At 49.9% G+C, this 17,208-nt stretch overlaps 1 protein-coding gene across 1 annotated transcript; it reads right to left on the bottom strand.

Moving 5' to 3' along the window:
• Positions 1–775: 775 nt before the first annotated feature.
• STIP1 (stress induced phosphoprotein 1) lies at positions 776–16,420 on the bottom strand. The gene is made up of 14 exons (XM_077822367.1): positions 16,286–16,420; positions 12,622–12,831; positions 11,371–11,512; positions 10,741–10,882; positions 9,908–10,076; positions 8,453–8,579; positions 7,467–7,569; positions 6,962–7,082; positions 5,922–6,018; positions 5,392–5,516; positions 4,526–4,562; positions 4,103–4,206; positions 1,749–1,921; positions 776–1,216 (listed from the first exon to the last, which is right to left on the bottom strand). Exons 1-14 carry the CDS (start codon positions 16,292–16,294, stop codon positions 1,144–1,146), a joined length of 1,632 nt encoding a protein of 543 aa, XP_077678493.1. The 5' UTR covers positions 16,295–16,420; the 3' UTR covers positions 776–1,143.
• Positions 16,421–17,208: the final 788 nt, after the last annotated feature.

Raw genomic sequence — 17,208 nt, forward strand, 5'->3', positions numbered from 1 at the left:
ACGCAGCTGCTAAGGTCCCCCAGGGAAGAGGGTAGGTGCACCTTGCAGCTAGGATGGGCTGGCAGGAGAATCAGCCCACTCGCTGCACTGGGGCTACAGAGTTCTGCCTTTCTAAGGTAGGAAGGAAATACACCCAATGCCACAGCTCCCTCTGCTAGTGGGGAGTATGAGGCACAGCAATATCCCCCCCCAGCCCATGTCACCCCCTGCAATGTCATAAAGTGCATGACAGGGGAGGGGATCCTGTAGGGCAACAGGCTGGGGCAGGGTAGCCCCTAGGGGCAGCTTAATACTCCCCTTGCAGAGTGAGCCCTGGTACCAGGGTGTTTGTCATCTCTCCTGTGTAGGATCTTCATAGCAACCAGTCCCCTCAAGACAGGGATTCCAGGAAAGAACCCAGAAATCCTGCTCTCACAACGGTAGAGACCAGAGTCTGTACTATCTGTTCATGAGCTTAAAGGCTACAGGCCAGGTGCTAGACTGGTGCCAGCATAACCCTGTTAGCTTGTGACAGCAGCAGAGGATCCAGATCCCGCCTGTCTGGCTACATACAGAGGCATGTCAGAGAGAGACTTCCTGTTTCACTTACTGGCGTGAGACAGATACAGCCACTGACAAGTGAAGCCAGGTGCCTTCTAGCGCCCCCTGTGGGATGGCTAGCTGCAAAGCACTCTGGCTGCTAAGAAAGGACATGGACATGGCTGGGATCTTGAAACAGACTTTCCCTTGGTTGTCTTGTGGGGAGGAGGGACAGACACAGACCCAGAAGCACCGCTGACTGCTTTGCTCTTTTATTGGGAGTGCAGCATGGCAATGCAGTCTCACAGCCAGAAGAACCAGACAATGAACAGTTAGGAGCCGCCACCTCCCAGGCCTCTGCCAACAAAGAGAAAGAACCACAGAGGGGAGGGGCAGCTCAACAATGGAACAAGCTGTTTGGAAGATACAGGAACTGGAGAGAAAGTGGCCAGCTGGCCTCACACTGGCATGGGTGGTGTGGGCAGCAGGTCCTGTAGAGAGCATGATACTGTACAAGTCTTTATCTCCTATTGAGATAGGCTTTCCTTTTGCTTGTACTGCCAGTGTCCAATGTCCCAGCTGCTCTATGAACAGGCAAAGGGGTAGAACAGGGCGGCGAAGTCATCACCGAATTGCAATCAAACCAACATCCATCAGCTTCTGGATTTTCTGGGCTATTACCGGGTTCTTTAAGTGTCTGCAGAGAGGAAAAAGTAGTATCACCCCAAAGCACTTGAGTTTGACACTTCCATCACCTACAAGATGCAGCTGCCTCCAGGTTGGGACCCAGTGTCTTTTTATGAAGCATTCCTTGCCTGTGACACAGCCACCTCTGGGGTGGGATGCAAGGGTCAGGCGTGGTTGGTGTCAGACAACTCTGCTTAAGAGGGTAAAGGAATATCTTGCACATGCTTGAAACTGATGGACTGTAAGAAGTCCAAACTTCCCAGAATAGGGGAATTCAGCCAAGGCACTGAGGTGAACACCTTAACTCTTGAGAAAATGCTATGGGCTCTCATGTGGACATGGTCCCCTTCTATAGGGACCAGCATGGGATAATGGTTTTGGATCCAACAGCACCACTTAAAGGCTGAGCTAAGCAGTGCTATAGGTTCCTTATGAAACACACCCCTATGTGGCTCAGCAGGAAGCACAATGCGGCTCCTCAGGAGCTAGATCTACCCAGACCCAAGCTCCAGTCACCCCCACGTTCAGGCAGCCTCACTCACTCGCTCAGCGCCTGTGGGTCCTTCTGCATCTGCTCTAGGATCAGCCGCATTGCTGGGTCACTCATGATCTGCTGCACCTCAGGATCAGCCATGGCACGCCGCTTGACCTCCTCGGGGTTGTCGTTGCGATTGTACTGGGCCATGAGGCAGCGCTGATAGCCGTCGGCAGCTTCCTGAAGCAAGAATGGCAGGGGCAGCATGAGGAGCTCTGTCAGAGCTAGCCACTGTACCCTGGCTGGTGAGGGGTAATGGTAATGCCATGCAAGGTTGGTTTGGTGACAGGACACAGGCTCTAGGCCTTCTCAGTCATTAGTCCTTGCAACCTGGGCCTCAAGGGAGCACAGCCAGAAAGGATCCCTGCTAGGGAACCTTAGCAAGGCATTTCAACACAGCTTACCCTGGGGGAAGGGCTGTCTAGCTAGTACATTAAGTCAGTTCAGTTCAGCACAAACAAGCCTGCTCCCACACCCACAGACAAACAGTCTTAGGTACAGGACCATTGTGATCACCTAGTCTGATCTTCTGCATAATACTTTCACCCAGACATGGAGCCCAATGATTTGCGGTTGAAAACAGGGTGTCATGCTTACATGGCTTGTGTGACAGACTGTGTAAAATCTCAACTTTCATTAAAAAGAAGTTTCTAGCTCTCACATCTGCAGAAAACCTTCCAAATGGGACCAGCAACAGACAGTTTTGTCTGCCTGAGTCCGCAGAGAGCTTGACAGTGATTCACAGGGGCCAGTTCTGCTACCCCTTCTTAATCTGATTAAAGTGTCAACTTGAGAGCCCAGTTTGTAGTCATTAACTAGCTGTAGTGGATGGAATGGAAGTGACGCTCACAATTTTCAGGTTTCAGAGTGGTAGCCATGTTAGTCTGTATTAGCAAAAACAACAAGGAGTTCTTGTGGCACCTTAAAGACTAACACATTTATTTGGGCATAAGCCTTCATGGGCAAAAACCCACTTCATCAGATGCATGGAATAAAAATACATTAAGCAGAATATATATATTATAGCACATGAAAAGATGGGAGTCGCCTTACCAAGTGGGGGGTCAGTGCTAACGAGCCAATTCAGTTAAGGTGGAAGTGGCCTATTCTCAACAGTTGACAAGAAGGGAAGAATACCAAGGGAGGAAAGATTACTTTTGTAGTGCTAACAAGGCCAATGCAATCAAGGTGGCCCATTTCAAACAGCTGACAAGAAGGTGTGGGTATCAGCAGAGGGAAAGTTACCTTTTGTAAGTTTCAGAGTAGCAGCCTTGTTAGTCTGTATCCGCAAAAAGAAAAGGAGTACTTGTGGCACCTTAGAGACTAACAAATTTATTTATTTTGGTGCCACAAGTACTCCTTTTCTTTTTGCGGATACAGACTAACAAGGCTGCTACTCTGAAACTTACAAAAGGTAACTTTCCCTCTGCTGATACCCACACCTTCTTGTCAGCTGTTTGAAATGGGCCACCTTGATTGCATTGGCCTTGTTAGCACTACAAAAGTAATCTTTCCTCCCTTGGTATTCTTCCCTTCTTGTCAACTGTTGAGAATAGGCCACTTCCACCTTAACTGAATTGGCTCGTTAGCACTGACCCCCCACTTGGTAAGGCGACTCCCATCTTTTCATGTGCTATAATATATATATTCTGCTTAATGTATTTTTATTCCATGCATCTGATGAAGTGGGTTTTTGCCCATGAAGGCTTATGCCCAAATAAATGTGTTAGTCTCTAAGGTGCTGCAAGGACTCCTAATTGTTTTCACAATGTTCAGAATGGGGAGTTGTGGCAGGAAGCACAGAGGAGACTCAAAAACCAGGAGAAATAAAGAGGAAAGAAATAAAGTACTGAGCATAAACAGAAGTCTATTTCCCCACTGAGCAATGAGTCAAGGCAGCAATCAATGAGCTACAAAGGTAGCTGTTCTTATAAAGGTTAATATCCCCTGATCTCTGTACAAGTCCCATTAACTCCAACAAGGATCCTGCTGGGCATTTATATCCTAACCCACACACCATAATTAAGCCTAGAATTCAGCACTGTTTCCCAAAGGAGTTTGACATCTCTAAGCTAGCACAGCTCTTTTAGAGCGGCACGCCCAGTCCTGATTTAGATACCAGCAATGGAGAATCCACCACAACCCCAGGAGGCTGTTTTAGCAGTTAATTATGCTCCCTGTTAAAGAGTTACTTTACCTTATTTTTGTTCTGTCTTTGTTTGCTACATTAAAAAGCCCTCTGCCTGCAGGTGGAGAAGATTCCTGAGAGCACTCACAGGCCAGGATCAAGCCACCTCTTTGGCTCTCCAACACCAGACGGCTGCTGGCAGTATAGTACTGCTAGGCATTAGATGCTCTCACCTTGCAGTTGGAATCCAGGTCGAGAGCTTTCTGGTAGACGTCCATGGCTTTAGTGTAGTCCTTCATGGCTTCTAGCGCTGCAGCTTTTCGGGTGTAACCCTTGACTGCAAGCAAAACACAATCCCTTGGGGTTTACGCTTGCTGAACACTTCTTCCCTGCCTGTGCTTCCACCGCAGGTCGCTTTTGGTAGCAAGGTCAGCAGGGCATGTGACACACTGATTAGGAACCACAGGCCCTGGCCAACAGGATGAACTTAAGGTATGTTCAGCCTGAACTATTCCACAGGCCTTTACAGTATCAGCCCAGGCTCCCCCCTCACCTCAGTACGTGGTGGCTATTCCACACAGTGTCACATGAGAAGATAGGCCAGCCAAAGTGAATTGTGAAAATCACCCCCCCGCCAGTCAGACACAGTCACTTACTAAATGTAGGTTCTAGCCGGATACATTCTTCACAGTCCTAAAGGAGGGAAGACACCATATTAAGTTCTCTTTCCAGTAAAGTTATCAGGCTTGTCATTTTATCAGCAAGATACCTGGCCTGCTTCATACCCATAGGCACCGACTCCGTGGGTCCTCAAGCACTGCCCCCCCCAAAAAACAAAGGGGGGGGGAGCTCAGCATCCACAGGGCCAGATTAATCTTTTGTGGGCCCCAGTGCCTGGACGGTGGCCCTGCCCCATGCTCTGCCCCAAGGCCTGCCCAGCCTCTTCCCCCTGAGGCCCTGCTTGCCATTTGCGGGGGGGGGGGGGGGGGAGGAGGGGAGGGAGAGGGAGGAGAGAAGCACCCATCAGCGCCTGTGTTCATACCTATTTAGCTGCCCTAAGCAAGAAATGCTGTCATTTCACAAGCTGCCAGGCCAGCCAAGAAAAGGCCTATACTTGAGCGTGGAGCTTCTGAAGGATTAAATGCTTTGGAAAGCAATGTTCAGAGGGATGGTGGGGTTGGGACACAGGGCTGAAAGGTTTAAAGATGCTGGCTCATCACCAAACCTGGACTGGAGTACAATTAACACAAGCTGTTGGGCAACTGGAGACAATTCTAAGCATGTATTTTCAGCTCTTTGGGGCAGGGACTGTTCTGTGTTTGTACAGCACCTAGCAAAATGGAGTCCTGGTCTGGAACTGGGGCACTTACAGTAATACAAAGAAATCATCTCCTCTGAGGACAGCAAGATGACATCCAGGTTTGTTGCGAGGATGACAGAAGCCCTGGTTTGCTGCTGGCCTGGAGCCCTAGTAATGCATGTCTAGGATGGACTCAAGAGACACGCGGCCTCCGGTGCTTACCTTTAGCGCTAGCGGGAATTCCAGGAGTTTGGTGTAGCAGGCAGCTCTGTTGCTGTAGAGTTTGGCATCGTTAGGGTTGCGTTTGATGGCTTCTGAGTAGTGTTTCATCGCTTGGGGATAGTCCCCTAAGAGGGGAAGAGGGCAGTGGTAAATCATAGGGACCCCTGAACCCCTGCACTCACTCGTAAGCACTGCACTAACCCATTCACCAGAGCATGGCTTAACTCTTCCCTCCTTTGCCACACAGCCCAGGAACCTGCAGTTCCTCTTGGCTTCAGCTGTAACTCTGGAAATCAGGCTACCCACTTCTTCTGGATTGACTATGGAGTGAGGCTGAGCCGACAACATCCCAGAATGATGCTACAGAAACAGCTAATGCCAGATTCAGTCACACCCCCACAGCAAGGAAAATCCCAGGATACATGAGGCAGGCTCCTTTATGACTACTGAAGAGACTGGCCCATTAACCCAGCCCTGCCTATGTTGCAGTGCTCTTCACTGACTCCTAGTCAAGCTTTGAGAGCCCTTACCTTTCTGGAAACACTCGTTGCCTTTGTTTTTCTCCTCCAGAGCCAGATCGGGGTCAATGTACGCCAATCTCTCCTGCTCTTTCAAGATCTTCTCAGCCTGTGGAGGAAGCATGGTATGATGTAACAGACCCTGCCCCTCTAAGTAGTACCCCCCACTCCTTGGCAACATATTCTATTCACTACAGACTGCTCCCTGCTTTTTGCATCCAGGCTGCAGTAGGGTAAAATGGTCAAGACACAGGGAGCTGATGGGGCTTGAGAACATGATGCCCACACCTGGTAAATGCTGCGGGGAGCTCCAGCGGTCTCCCCATCCCTCACACAAAGCCACCCAGCCCAGCAGGCTCCCCATGGAGTGCTAGACAGAGTGGCCATGCTGTAAGCCAGTGCCAGACAGAGGTCAGGCTGAGTTACTACACTGATCCACTTTCACCTGGACTGGCTGCTCTCACTCAGATACCCACAGATATCATGCAGCAGTAAGGAATGTGTTCCAGCCGATGGACAAGTTTTGTAGTGTGTCTTGTAGTGCTGCAGCAAAGCAGCCACCCCAATGCTTCAAAACCTCCCCCTTTGTTTGAAAAGATCATGCTTCTAGCCTTCATGGCTGTAGTGAAAACTTCATGCAACTGAGTTTAACAACTGCTGATGTCTGCCCAAGTCTTCAGACAGCTGGAAATAATACCTCAGAGAGGGGTAAATTCCCCCTCCTTGAATCTAGTTAATTCTATGGTTCCCACTCTTGCTGGCGGCAAGAAGCGTGTCTGCAAAAGGAGGACTCGAACAAAGGATTAACGTAAGGTGTCAGGCACCTCACAGCCATGGCAATAGGGAAACTTGGCAAAAATCATGTTTCCAAAACTACGTGGAGCCCTAGAAGCCCCCAAGCTACAAACATGCTATGAGGCTTGAATTTTAGAGTCAGGACATTTAAGTGGCAGGATGATGTCTCTGCTCTGCCAGCAGGGGAAGGCTGTGCAAGTGGGTGCACACCCTGCAGCAGGCCCTACATGCACTAGGGAACACGACCCCACACTCACTTGCTGACACTTCTTTAGCACATCTGGAGTCCGGTGCTCAGCCAGAGACTTGTTATAGAACTGGATGGCTTCCTTGTACTTCTCTTCCTTGAAGTAAGAATTGCCAATCCTTGCGTAAGCTCTGAATGTGGAGAAAGCAGCCAGCATCAAAATAAGGGCAATAGGGGACAGAAGTATAGCACCTCCCTGCACAATCCTCCCTACTGAAGTTTTTCTCCCTGACCCAGAGGACCCCTGCAGAGGAGAGTTTGGGGTCTGTGGCACAGCGGTCAATTGCAACAGCGACTAAGACCCAGCAAACTCGTTTGAAGTCACTGGCTAATAACCATAACTCAGACCTGGGCTGGATTTGAAATAGCAACCTGGAGCTGAGAAGTTTCTTCATGCATAACTAGAAGGCACTTGGATACACTGCTGATGAGGGTGCTATAGGATCCCAAGGAGAAGGGCAGGTGGCGAAGATGCTTGCTACCGTAAGCCCCAGCCCCATGGAGGATTCACTCACTTGGCGATCTGCCGGTAGTCCTCCCTGTTCTCACGCCCCACCTCAATGGCCTGCTCACACAGCTCTCGGCACTTATTGTAGTCGCCTTTCTCAAAGTACACCGCTGCAAGGGGAAAAACGCATGTGACACCACTTTCTACCACCTGCATTGTTCTTCCAGCAGAGCCCCAATGCCACTCAAATTAAGGTTGCGCACTCTGTTTAAAGGCTGACACTTCTACGTGCTCCAAAATCCACATTCTGCTAATATTGCTTTGAAATTTAGTGTGCCTCATGGGTAGGGTCCTGAGAAAAATTGCAGTTTTTTAAATTAACACCAGTGTCATGGGGAAAGTAGCAATTTTCACAGAATGTGGCCAGGGAAAGGTCACTTCTGTACTCCTTGGTATAAAACTGGCTACCTAGTTCCCCTTGAACTACTGTGACTTTTTCAACAGGTGGAGGAAATGGGCACCTGCACGCACCCATTTCCTTCTTGGTGCGACTCTTAACATTGAGCAGCATCATACCAGAGGAGCAGTTTGGGGGTGGGGAGGACTTGGCAGCCAATTTTATGTGAGGCACACCACCACTTGGAATATGCATTATGAGCTTGTGTGAGCTGAGCAGGGTTGGGCTAGATCAGCATGTGGATGGGAGACCACCAAGGAACCCCACAGGGAAGCATACCATCTACTCCATCAGCCTCAGCATGGGGCGAAGGGGCAGATATGGTAAGAGACAGACTCCTTGTACCTATAGGACATACTACAGCCCTTTTGGTAACTCTGGGGACTCAAGCATGTTCCAGGTCAGATAATTCCATTCTTCCTCACTGCTGTTTCAACGGTTATAACATTCTCCTTAATCTTTCTGTCCTCTTGACAGACAGCTGTCCCATTTCACCCCAGAGGTTGCTGCGTCTCAGTGTGTGGGGGGGAGAATCTCTTTTAGAGTTAGAATTTGGAAGCAGCACCCTCAAGATCAGACTGGAACTTGCCACTTACCTGCTTGGTTACTGATGTAAGTCATGTTGGTGGGATCCAGCTCTTTAGCTTTGTCATAGTGCATTAGTGCCCCATCAAAGTCTTTCTTCTTGTAGGCCTCGTTTCCCAGCTCCTTCTCCTTCAGAGCCTGAAAATGGGGGGACAGGAAGGCAAAAAAGCATCTCAAGCTGCCATTGTATCAAACTCTTCAGCTCTCTTAGGACTTACAACCCAGGTGCTGAGTCCTGGCCTATGCTACAATATCCTTCTAATGACCAGTGCCAAACATTCACAGGCTTTCCTAGCATCACCCCTTCCCACCACCACTGGAACCAAGGCTTGTGGGGGCACAAGTGTTTACTTCTAGAGCGTGGTGCTTACAAACATATGCAATATTGGTATTTCCTGCTGCCAGGAAACAGACAGCACAAGATTGGAGGGGAAGGTTTCCCACAGTGATGTGTTAGCACTCTTGTCCTCAACTGGAAGCCTTGCTCTACTTACCTATGTTTCCAGTCCAGCGATAACACATGGAGCTGTGTGATAAGACAATTTGCAGGTTGCATGGAGGGCATCTACGGGTGACTACAGACAAGAGGCTAGTCTGACACACTAACACTGTGCTACATTCAGGGGAGAAGCGATCCAGCTTTCTGCATACTAGCAAAGGTTAATGCACTTGCCAATTGGCATGGCACATTTCTAAAATAACAAGGCAACTTATTTCCTCCAACACTGAAAGTCAGCTCAGTGGGCCTTCATAGCCTTAGGCGCTGAGCTCTAATGGAAGCCAAGAGGAACTAACGGTATCTTTGAAAACAGTCAGGCCTCAGTGCAACATCCTTTGCCCAGTGAGAAGATGAAGGCTGGGGAGGCCTTGCCTGCTACCAGTTCTTACTTGTGAATAGATTAAGTGCCTGATTTTCTAACAGGACCTCCCCCACCAAACCCCGAGGTCTGAACCAGCCATGGGCAGTAGTTCTTAAAACAGCACCTATTGAGGTCAGGCCCCTAACCTTGGTTGTTTTATTGCCATAGGAAATCCAGGTGCAGACAGAACCCAAGATGAATTCCTTGCCCTGGCCACTGACCCTAGTGCAGGTAAAAGCCTAACCATGAAACTTACACCCTCCTCCCAAGCAGGCAGTTGCCCCTTAACAGAGGCAACAGGAGCACCATAGTGATAGCCTGTTAACCTAGTGAACACAAAGGAAACAAGGTTATGCAGCCTCAGAAGAGAAGGGTCTGTGCTAAGGCTCCTGTCATAGGGCCAATGGTCAATCTGAGCTGATCAGCTGACCTACTGCCCTGCACAGCCAGCCAAGTATGCTCTGTTCCTGAGACCAGTGCATCTTTATTAGAATGCCTTGCAGCCCTACTCAAGGTCATTCCCTTGCACCAAACCCCTCCACCCAGCTTCTTGAGCATGACAGGAAGCTTTCAGCATAACAGGACCAGGTATTCAGCTGGTAGTACCTGCTTCTTGTTCTCTGGGAGATCCTCTTCCATGGGCTCTGGCTTGGGTTCCTTTTTGGGTGGAGGGGGGGGAGGTGGAGACATGGCTTCATCCTCATCGTCCCCACTACCGAGGTCAACTCCCAAGAGCACACTCAGTGTGGTCATCACTCGTGGGTCCTGCAGCTTCCTGAGAGAGGCAAGGGGGAGGAGTGAGTAGCTGGGAGTCATTCAAACAGGCCCTACAGACCTGGCTTCTACATCTTGGCCAATTGGGATGATGGAAGATAGTCTGAACCTCCAACTCCACGCACTGGATTCTCCCTGCTGTAGCCTAAGGGAAAACTCAGGAAAGCCAGATACCTGGGAACCAGCTTGGGAGCTAAATACTAGCTTTCGATTCCCTCTTTGCAGCACCTTTATATTTTGCACAGCTTGGTCTTCACCTGCGTCACTGCTCCTATTTCACTTGCCCCTTTGCTCTTCCCCCACGCTGCTGCCCCCAATGTCTACTTCAAACCCCTTAACACCCTGCTACTATCCTGCTCTCCTCTACAACATTCCAACCCAGAGCCCCGCAGGCCAGGACCCTGCCTGTGCATCTGTGGGGCAGCATGAATGGTTACAGTGATCCATATACACTCTGCCTTTTGGCTCAAGGACACGGCCTAAAGGGTTATGCATGACTGGGCATCTTGGATCATGCATACCCTGGGATGGCATGGTGTAGAATGGGGAGGCAGAATAGCTGCAGTTTGGAGAGCAAGGGAGACCCAATGCATGAGACTCAGGACAAACTACTCTCAAGAGGATGAAGATTACACCACAGCAGAACTGGGGTAGATCCAACTTACGTCCCCAGGTCAGAAGGCTTGTTCCGGAGCTGTTCAATCAGGTCTTTGTAGCTGGGATCATTCAGCAAGGCTCTTGTGCGGGGGTCGCTCTCTAGCTTCTGGTAGAGGTTTGGCATATTAAAGGGGTTCATGAGCTTCCTCTCTGTGTGGGGCAGAGCATAGAAGCAAAGACTGGTCATTTTAGCAACCAAGGAATCCCAAGAGGATCCTTATACAGGGCATGACATTTCGGCAGCTATAAGAAAGCTGCGGCCTGCATGGCTAACACAACATCCAACCTCTGCCGAGTGATACTTGCCCCTTGACGAGATGCAGGGGCGGGGAGCCTTGTGAATAGACTTGTCAGTCCCAGCTCAGGGTTGAAAACTGGGCAAGCCCAATTGCCTGGCAGAAAGAAGGTAGCCCTAGTCCTAATTCCATGGCACCTTTTCTCTCCCATGCTCCTCCTGTCCACCCAAGAGCAGAGCATAGCCCCTGAGAAGGCACTTACTGTAGGTGCAGAGAGGAGTCTTATCTCTGCAACTTCTCAGTGCCAAGCATTTAAGCAGGGTGGCTTGGAAGAAAACAGTACTTATATATTAAGTGGAGATCTCTGGCTGCAATTCCTGCTCCCCCAGTTCGTTCCCTTACCTGCTAGCCTGGCTTCCATGTTCTGAAGCCCCTCTTTTAGTTGAGAGTTCCCCGGCTCATGTTTCAACCCTTCCTCATATGTCTTCTTGGCCTCTTCAAAACGATTCAAGAACTCCAGAGCAGCTGCCTTGCGGGAGTAGCCCTGAAAGCAGGAGAGAGGGATACAATGGGGCAGGAAGTCATAAGGTCCCAATGGAGGATGGGATGAGTCCCCACACTCATGGAATTTCAGCATCACTACATCCCACCCCAGACTCTAGCATATTGGGGCACATCGGAATCTGAGCAGAGCAACCTGCCTCTGCAACATTTAGGCCCATGTCTCCTGTAAGGTAAGGAATAAAAATCCCCAATATCCTGTGCAGGAAAACAGACACAACTGGAGGACAGAGGTTTGACAAGCACATCTTTGTAAGCTGCCACTGTGTTATAGGTCACCTTCTGTGGCCCATGCCCAGAGCATATGAGTCTGTCACAGCCCCCAGCTACAGAGCCTAACCTTTTAGCTCAACTCATGGCTTATAGCTCTGAAGGTCTTGTGATTCAGTCCCCAGTGACAACGAACATGGTGGCCAATACATAGAACAGCCGCCACAAATGTTACTTCCAGAGACTGGAAACCGCTTTGACTGAAGAGAAATTCCTCAGGGTTAAACTCAAGACATGTGGGTTCAAGTCCTTGCTCCACCAAACTGTAGGTGATGTTGGGAAAGTCAGTCTCTCTGCCTCATTTCCCCATCTGTAAAATGAGGTTAGCAGCACTGCCTTGCCTCACAGGGGGATTGTGGGGATAACTATGTTAAAGATTGCGAGGCCCACAAATACTACAGTAATGGAAGCCATATAAGTACATTAAATAAATAAAAAGCTGGGATTTTCCCCAGAGTCCTAAGGGATTTGTCACCTAACTCCAGCTCCTTTGAAGATCTCAGCCAAAAATCAAAGGAATTCCTCTTAACAGCATGTTTTCATGTTTTCAGAGCACTGAGGTATCATTTATTCCCGGTTTAAACTACAAAGATAACATGGTTATGCTGTTACAAAATACAATTTTTCCTGCCACATGTGACTAGGGAGAGCCAGGCGGTAACCACATTTTAACTCCAATTGGCATCTATTGCAAAACATGACTCTCCAACGACCAAGATTTTAAGGCACGAAATCACCACTGTGATCAGTCTGACCTTCATAACACCAGCCCTAACATTCAGCAAGACAACACGGTTTAAGAATCTAGAGAGGGACCCTCACCTTGCCCCACTCTGGCTTGAGCTCAACCGTTTTACAGGCATCCTCCAGTGCTTTCTGATACTCCCCTTTCTTGGCGTAGGCTGCAGATCTGTTGCTGTAGAGCACATGGTTCTTGGAGTCTAGTTTTATTGCCTCCGAATAGTGCTTGATGGCTTCTGCAATGTTGCCTGCGCTCAGGGCTTTGTTACCTTTTTCCTTCAACTCATTCACCTGTCGGAGGGAGAGCAAGAGCGAGCAGGGGATTAGCATGATCAGATGTGGGAGGAAGTCTCGAAGCAACCTTCTTGCCCTTGAATTATCTTTCCCAACTCAAAGCATCACAGGCAGGAAAGAGACTTTTAAGACTGCCCCTTGTTATTGCCTCTTGGGTTTTTCACAATCAGCAGCTGCTTGGAGTCTTACTGCAGTCAGCACTTGGAAAAGGAAGAATAATCTTTCACCAGGAACCACTCTGACTCAATACCTGCTTGAAGGGAGACATACTGCCTCCTTTAACAGTCCCAGAAAGGTTGATACAAGAGCACGATCAGCGTCTTGACAGCACAGAGATTCAGTAAGAACTCAGAAACTGACATGGAAGTTGTGCAACACCAAAGGACTCCAGATTTCTCAGTAAGAGGTCTGTGAATACCCCAGATCAGAGATAACCAAGTCTATCCCTCTTGCAATTCTCACCCAACCAGCCACTTCTCCCCTTTGGAGACCCCTCATGGGTGGAACTCTCCCACATGACTGACTCAAGTAGTTTAATAAACAATGGCCAAAAAACACTATCAGTTTCTAGGAATATGCAGCTTGGGCCCATCAGTCCGTTCAGAGTCAAAGGAAATTTACCTATGATTTAAGCACCTAGCTCAAACACTCCAGAGACCCAGAAGTCATCAGGTGGTTAAAGTTGTGTAGGTGTGACTTTCCTGAAACCGTGAACTGATGGGGAGGCAGTACCTCTCGAAAACCCAGCAACTCTAGCGAGATGTCTCGGCCAAAAGAAGGCAATCACTGATGACTCACTTCAACAGCACATCAGGTTGGAACTCTCTCTAATGAGCTCCTTAGGAAGGCTGCATATAATATTTGCATTTTTCTCACCCTGTTACTTCCACTCTCCAAGTACTTCATAGTTGAACTCTGCCGTACAAACAGAAGCATGTCCCAGTTACATCCAAAGTCTCCCTTCTACAAGGAGGAGTGTTATGATGGCTCCCTATAAGCTCTGTTCCAAGGCTATCTCCCTTTTCAGTGCTGATTGGGGCTGAGCATTAATGGATCTTTAAATTATATGCCATGAATGGCAAAATAATTACTGCCTCTAAAAGCTTTTGAATGCTCACCCCAAATTAGCTGACAGTGTAAGAGCCTTACTATTTGGGGCAGAAGCAGGAATAATCAAATTTAAAAAAATAATTTGACATTCTACTTCAATTTTCAGGTATCTGACAAAACTGGCACTCCAGTTTCTGGGCTTGAGAGCTCAGAGATGGTGCTACAAATTAAGAACCTTTTTCCATTTTAGAGCTGGATTTACATTCTGACACAGGTCATAAGCAAAGAGTTTTGGTGGGCCTCATCCCAGTCCACAGTGGATGTCTGTATGCAAGATAAAAAGCCAACATATAATTGTGCAAGAACTGGCCTTTTTTTGCTCAAGTCAGGGACCAAGACAGGAAATGAAGAATGGCACGGAGATAAATCAGGAGTTATGTCTGCAGAGGGGGGAGACAGGAGGAATTTCTTGAGTGGAGTGGGGAGGGAGTTGCGATTGACAGGCATCAGCAAAGATGTGAGGAGGTGGAACTTAGGGCTGGGATAGCAGGGGGTTGCAGGTCAGGACTGAGGGGCATCAGCAGAGCTGTATGCAGAAGGAACCAAGGACAGGAATAGCGGGATGGGGCCTTGTAGTTCAGGATTGTGGGGCACTGGTAAGACAGTGCTTGTGTAGGAGGCTCATGCAGGCCTCATCCACACAATACCTAGGCTCTAGCAAGCACAAGTGCCTCAGTTTCACAGTTCTACAGCAACATGAATTTTAGACCAAGATGCGAAGTTAAACTCAACTGCCTTACTCCAAAATAAAGCAGCTCCCTCAGGTCGGTGATTTGCTGTGCTCCAAGAAGCAAAGTCAGCTGTGCAGCTAGAAGTTAGTGGAGAAAACAATTAAGAGCCCTTCACCCATGCAAAAGCAACAGGCTCTCTTCTGAGACAGGCAGGAGGGAGCTTCTGGTGACATGTATTATGCCAGCTGTAGACCTGCTCCAAACATTCCCTCCAATGAAGATACCCCAGGGGCTCTTTACTGCACCTTAATAAGCCTTGTTTAAGCAGCAGCTCAGCTGTGTACAACTCCCATCTCCAGCATGAGAATGCAACGCATTCTTCACCCCCTCCCCAAACAGTTTAACGTTGCTTGGAGACCTTAACAACTACTCAACAAGAACAGTTACTCCTACCTGGGCACATCTTCTATGGTAGGGGTATGAGACAGTGGTGTGCATGCACATGCAGAGGTGAGGCTGAAAACGTGGGGGGATGGTACTTCCATCCCAGCTACCCAACAACACATCTCCAGACAGTCCCTTGAACAACCCCGATCATACACATTTAGTTCACAACCAACTCAGACTCCTAGTGCTGCCCCCTTTACTATCTCATACATATTTTCATGCCCCGCACTTTATAATTCCGCTGATGCTCCTTGCTCAGCTGGCTGTCGCAAATCACTCTATCTCCTTCCACACCCCTGCTCCGCAGACACCCCACGACCACCAACTTCCAGGACTCCTGGCTACCTCTCTTCACAGCTGTTCCATTCCAGTGTCCCAGACTGCTCTTCAGTATCTACCGCACCCCCTCAGATCCCAGCCACCCTCTCCTGAGTGCTGTCACCCCAGCACCTACACTCACTTACTCTGCCCCCTCCCTTCCAGGCTCAATCTAGACTAGGATAAAAAAAAAAAAAATCTTAAAGCCATGTCAGCAAACACATTTTGACACTCAAATGCAACCAAGGTAGAATGGTCTTTGACATGTGTTAGCTGGTAGTGCAAGGTCAGTGCAAGGGAGGATTTACCCTGCCCGCCTAGCACCTGCTAAAACACAGCTTACCCCTGTCTACATCAGGGTGTTAAAATGTATCCGGCAACAGGTTCTTAAGAGACACCTTTTAATCTAGTTTAGACAAACTCTCCTGCTCCAGGGCCCTTCACTGACTCCCTGGCTATGTCCCATCCCCCCCCGCCTTACCTCTTCCCACCCCCAGACGCCATCCCCGGGCTGCTCCTTCCTACCCTGACACCTCCCGCCTCCACGGGTTGCCTGAGAGAGCCCCCCGGCTCCATCCCTTGTAGATTTCAACCCCTGCCCCAGGCTGCAGCCAGCCCGCCCGACATCGCCCGACTTTCCCCCTACCCCCACCTCGTGGGCCGTCCCCCAGATCCACCCACAGGCCGCACCGCCCCCCTCCGCGGCCCCCCGCTCTCAGACTCCTCCCCACGGCGGCCCCCCCAGCTCCACCCCCCCCAACAGGCGCCCTCTACAGTCCTCCCCACAGGCTGCCCAGCTCCCGCCTTCACACCCCTCCCTCAGCGCCCCCGCCCCTCCAGGGGTCCCCCCAACACGCCCCGCTTCCTCGGCCCAACCGTCTCCCCCCTCAGGCCCCGCCCCTCACCTTCTCCATGGCTCCGGCTCAGGGTCAAGCTCTGTCTACGGGACACTGTCGGTTAAGTCTTCTCCTGCCCGGTCTACCCGCTCTCACGCCGCCTTCTGGAACCTGCTAGAAGCCTCCTGAGCCGCCCGAGCCGCCCCATTGGTAGGTACACATCTGGGCCCCGCCCCCCCAACACCATGATAGATTAGAAGATGTGTCGCTCATGGGCCAGGCCGTGCCTACTCTCCGCCTCCGCGGCGTCAATGAACGCGGGGATCATTGCGATAAGCACAGTGATAGGTGAAAACTAATGTCAATCGACACTAGCCCCATCTACCCCGCGTCTCATAGGTCTGGCGGCCTGCCAATCAATACCACTCTGAGGCGCTTTCCTACCGGCCCTAATTTTGATTGGATGTCAGCCTAGTGCCACGCCCCCTGCTCTGCCCATCTGATTGGTCAGAATGTCCAATAGCCTCAGCCATTCTCAAAGTCCATTGGTCTGGAGACCCCCTCAGGTTCCAACGGCCGTGCCCATTGGTTAGAGCCAGTTTCTGGAATTTTCCATCCTTTTCATTGGGTTTCAGGAACAAAATGACGACATGCGAGGAGCTGCATCCTGATTGAGCGGAGCGGGTCTGCGTCATCAAGACACCATCCCTTTATTGGGCGACTCCGTGGGGCGGGAGGCGGCTGTGAATGGAGCCTGTCTGATTGAGCTGGAGTTCCCAAGGTGCGGGCTGGTGTACAGCCTGGTTGTCCGCTAGGGTGTGTGAAATATTTGCACATGCTTTCCACGGCCGCAATACTCCTGGGTTCTTTACACGTGCCTTGCACACCCTTCACTGGAGAATCCTGTTTGCATGCACCTTGCAGCTCTGAGGCTGGGGAACAGGTTGTGTTGGTGTCCCCCCAATGTGATCAATGTGTAATTTTCACTTAAG

This window comes from Eretmochelys imbricata, chromosome 7 (assembly GCF_965152235.1).
Source record: "Eretmochelys imbricata isolate rEreImb1 chromosome 7, rEreImb1.hap1, whole genome shotgun sequence".
In the NCBI taxonomy this organism is placed as follows: Eukaryota; Metazoa; Chordata; order Testudines; family Cheloniidae; genus Eretmochelys; species Eretmochelys imbricata.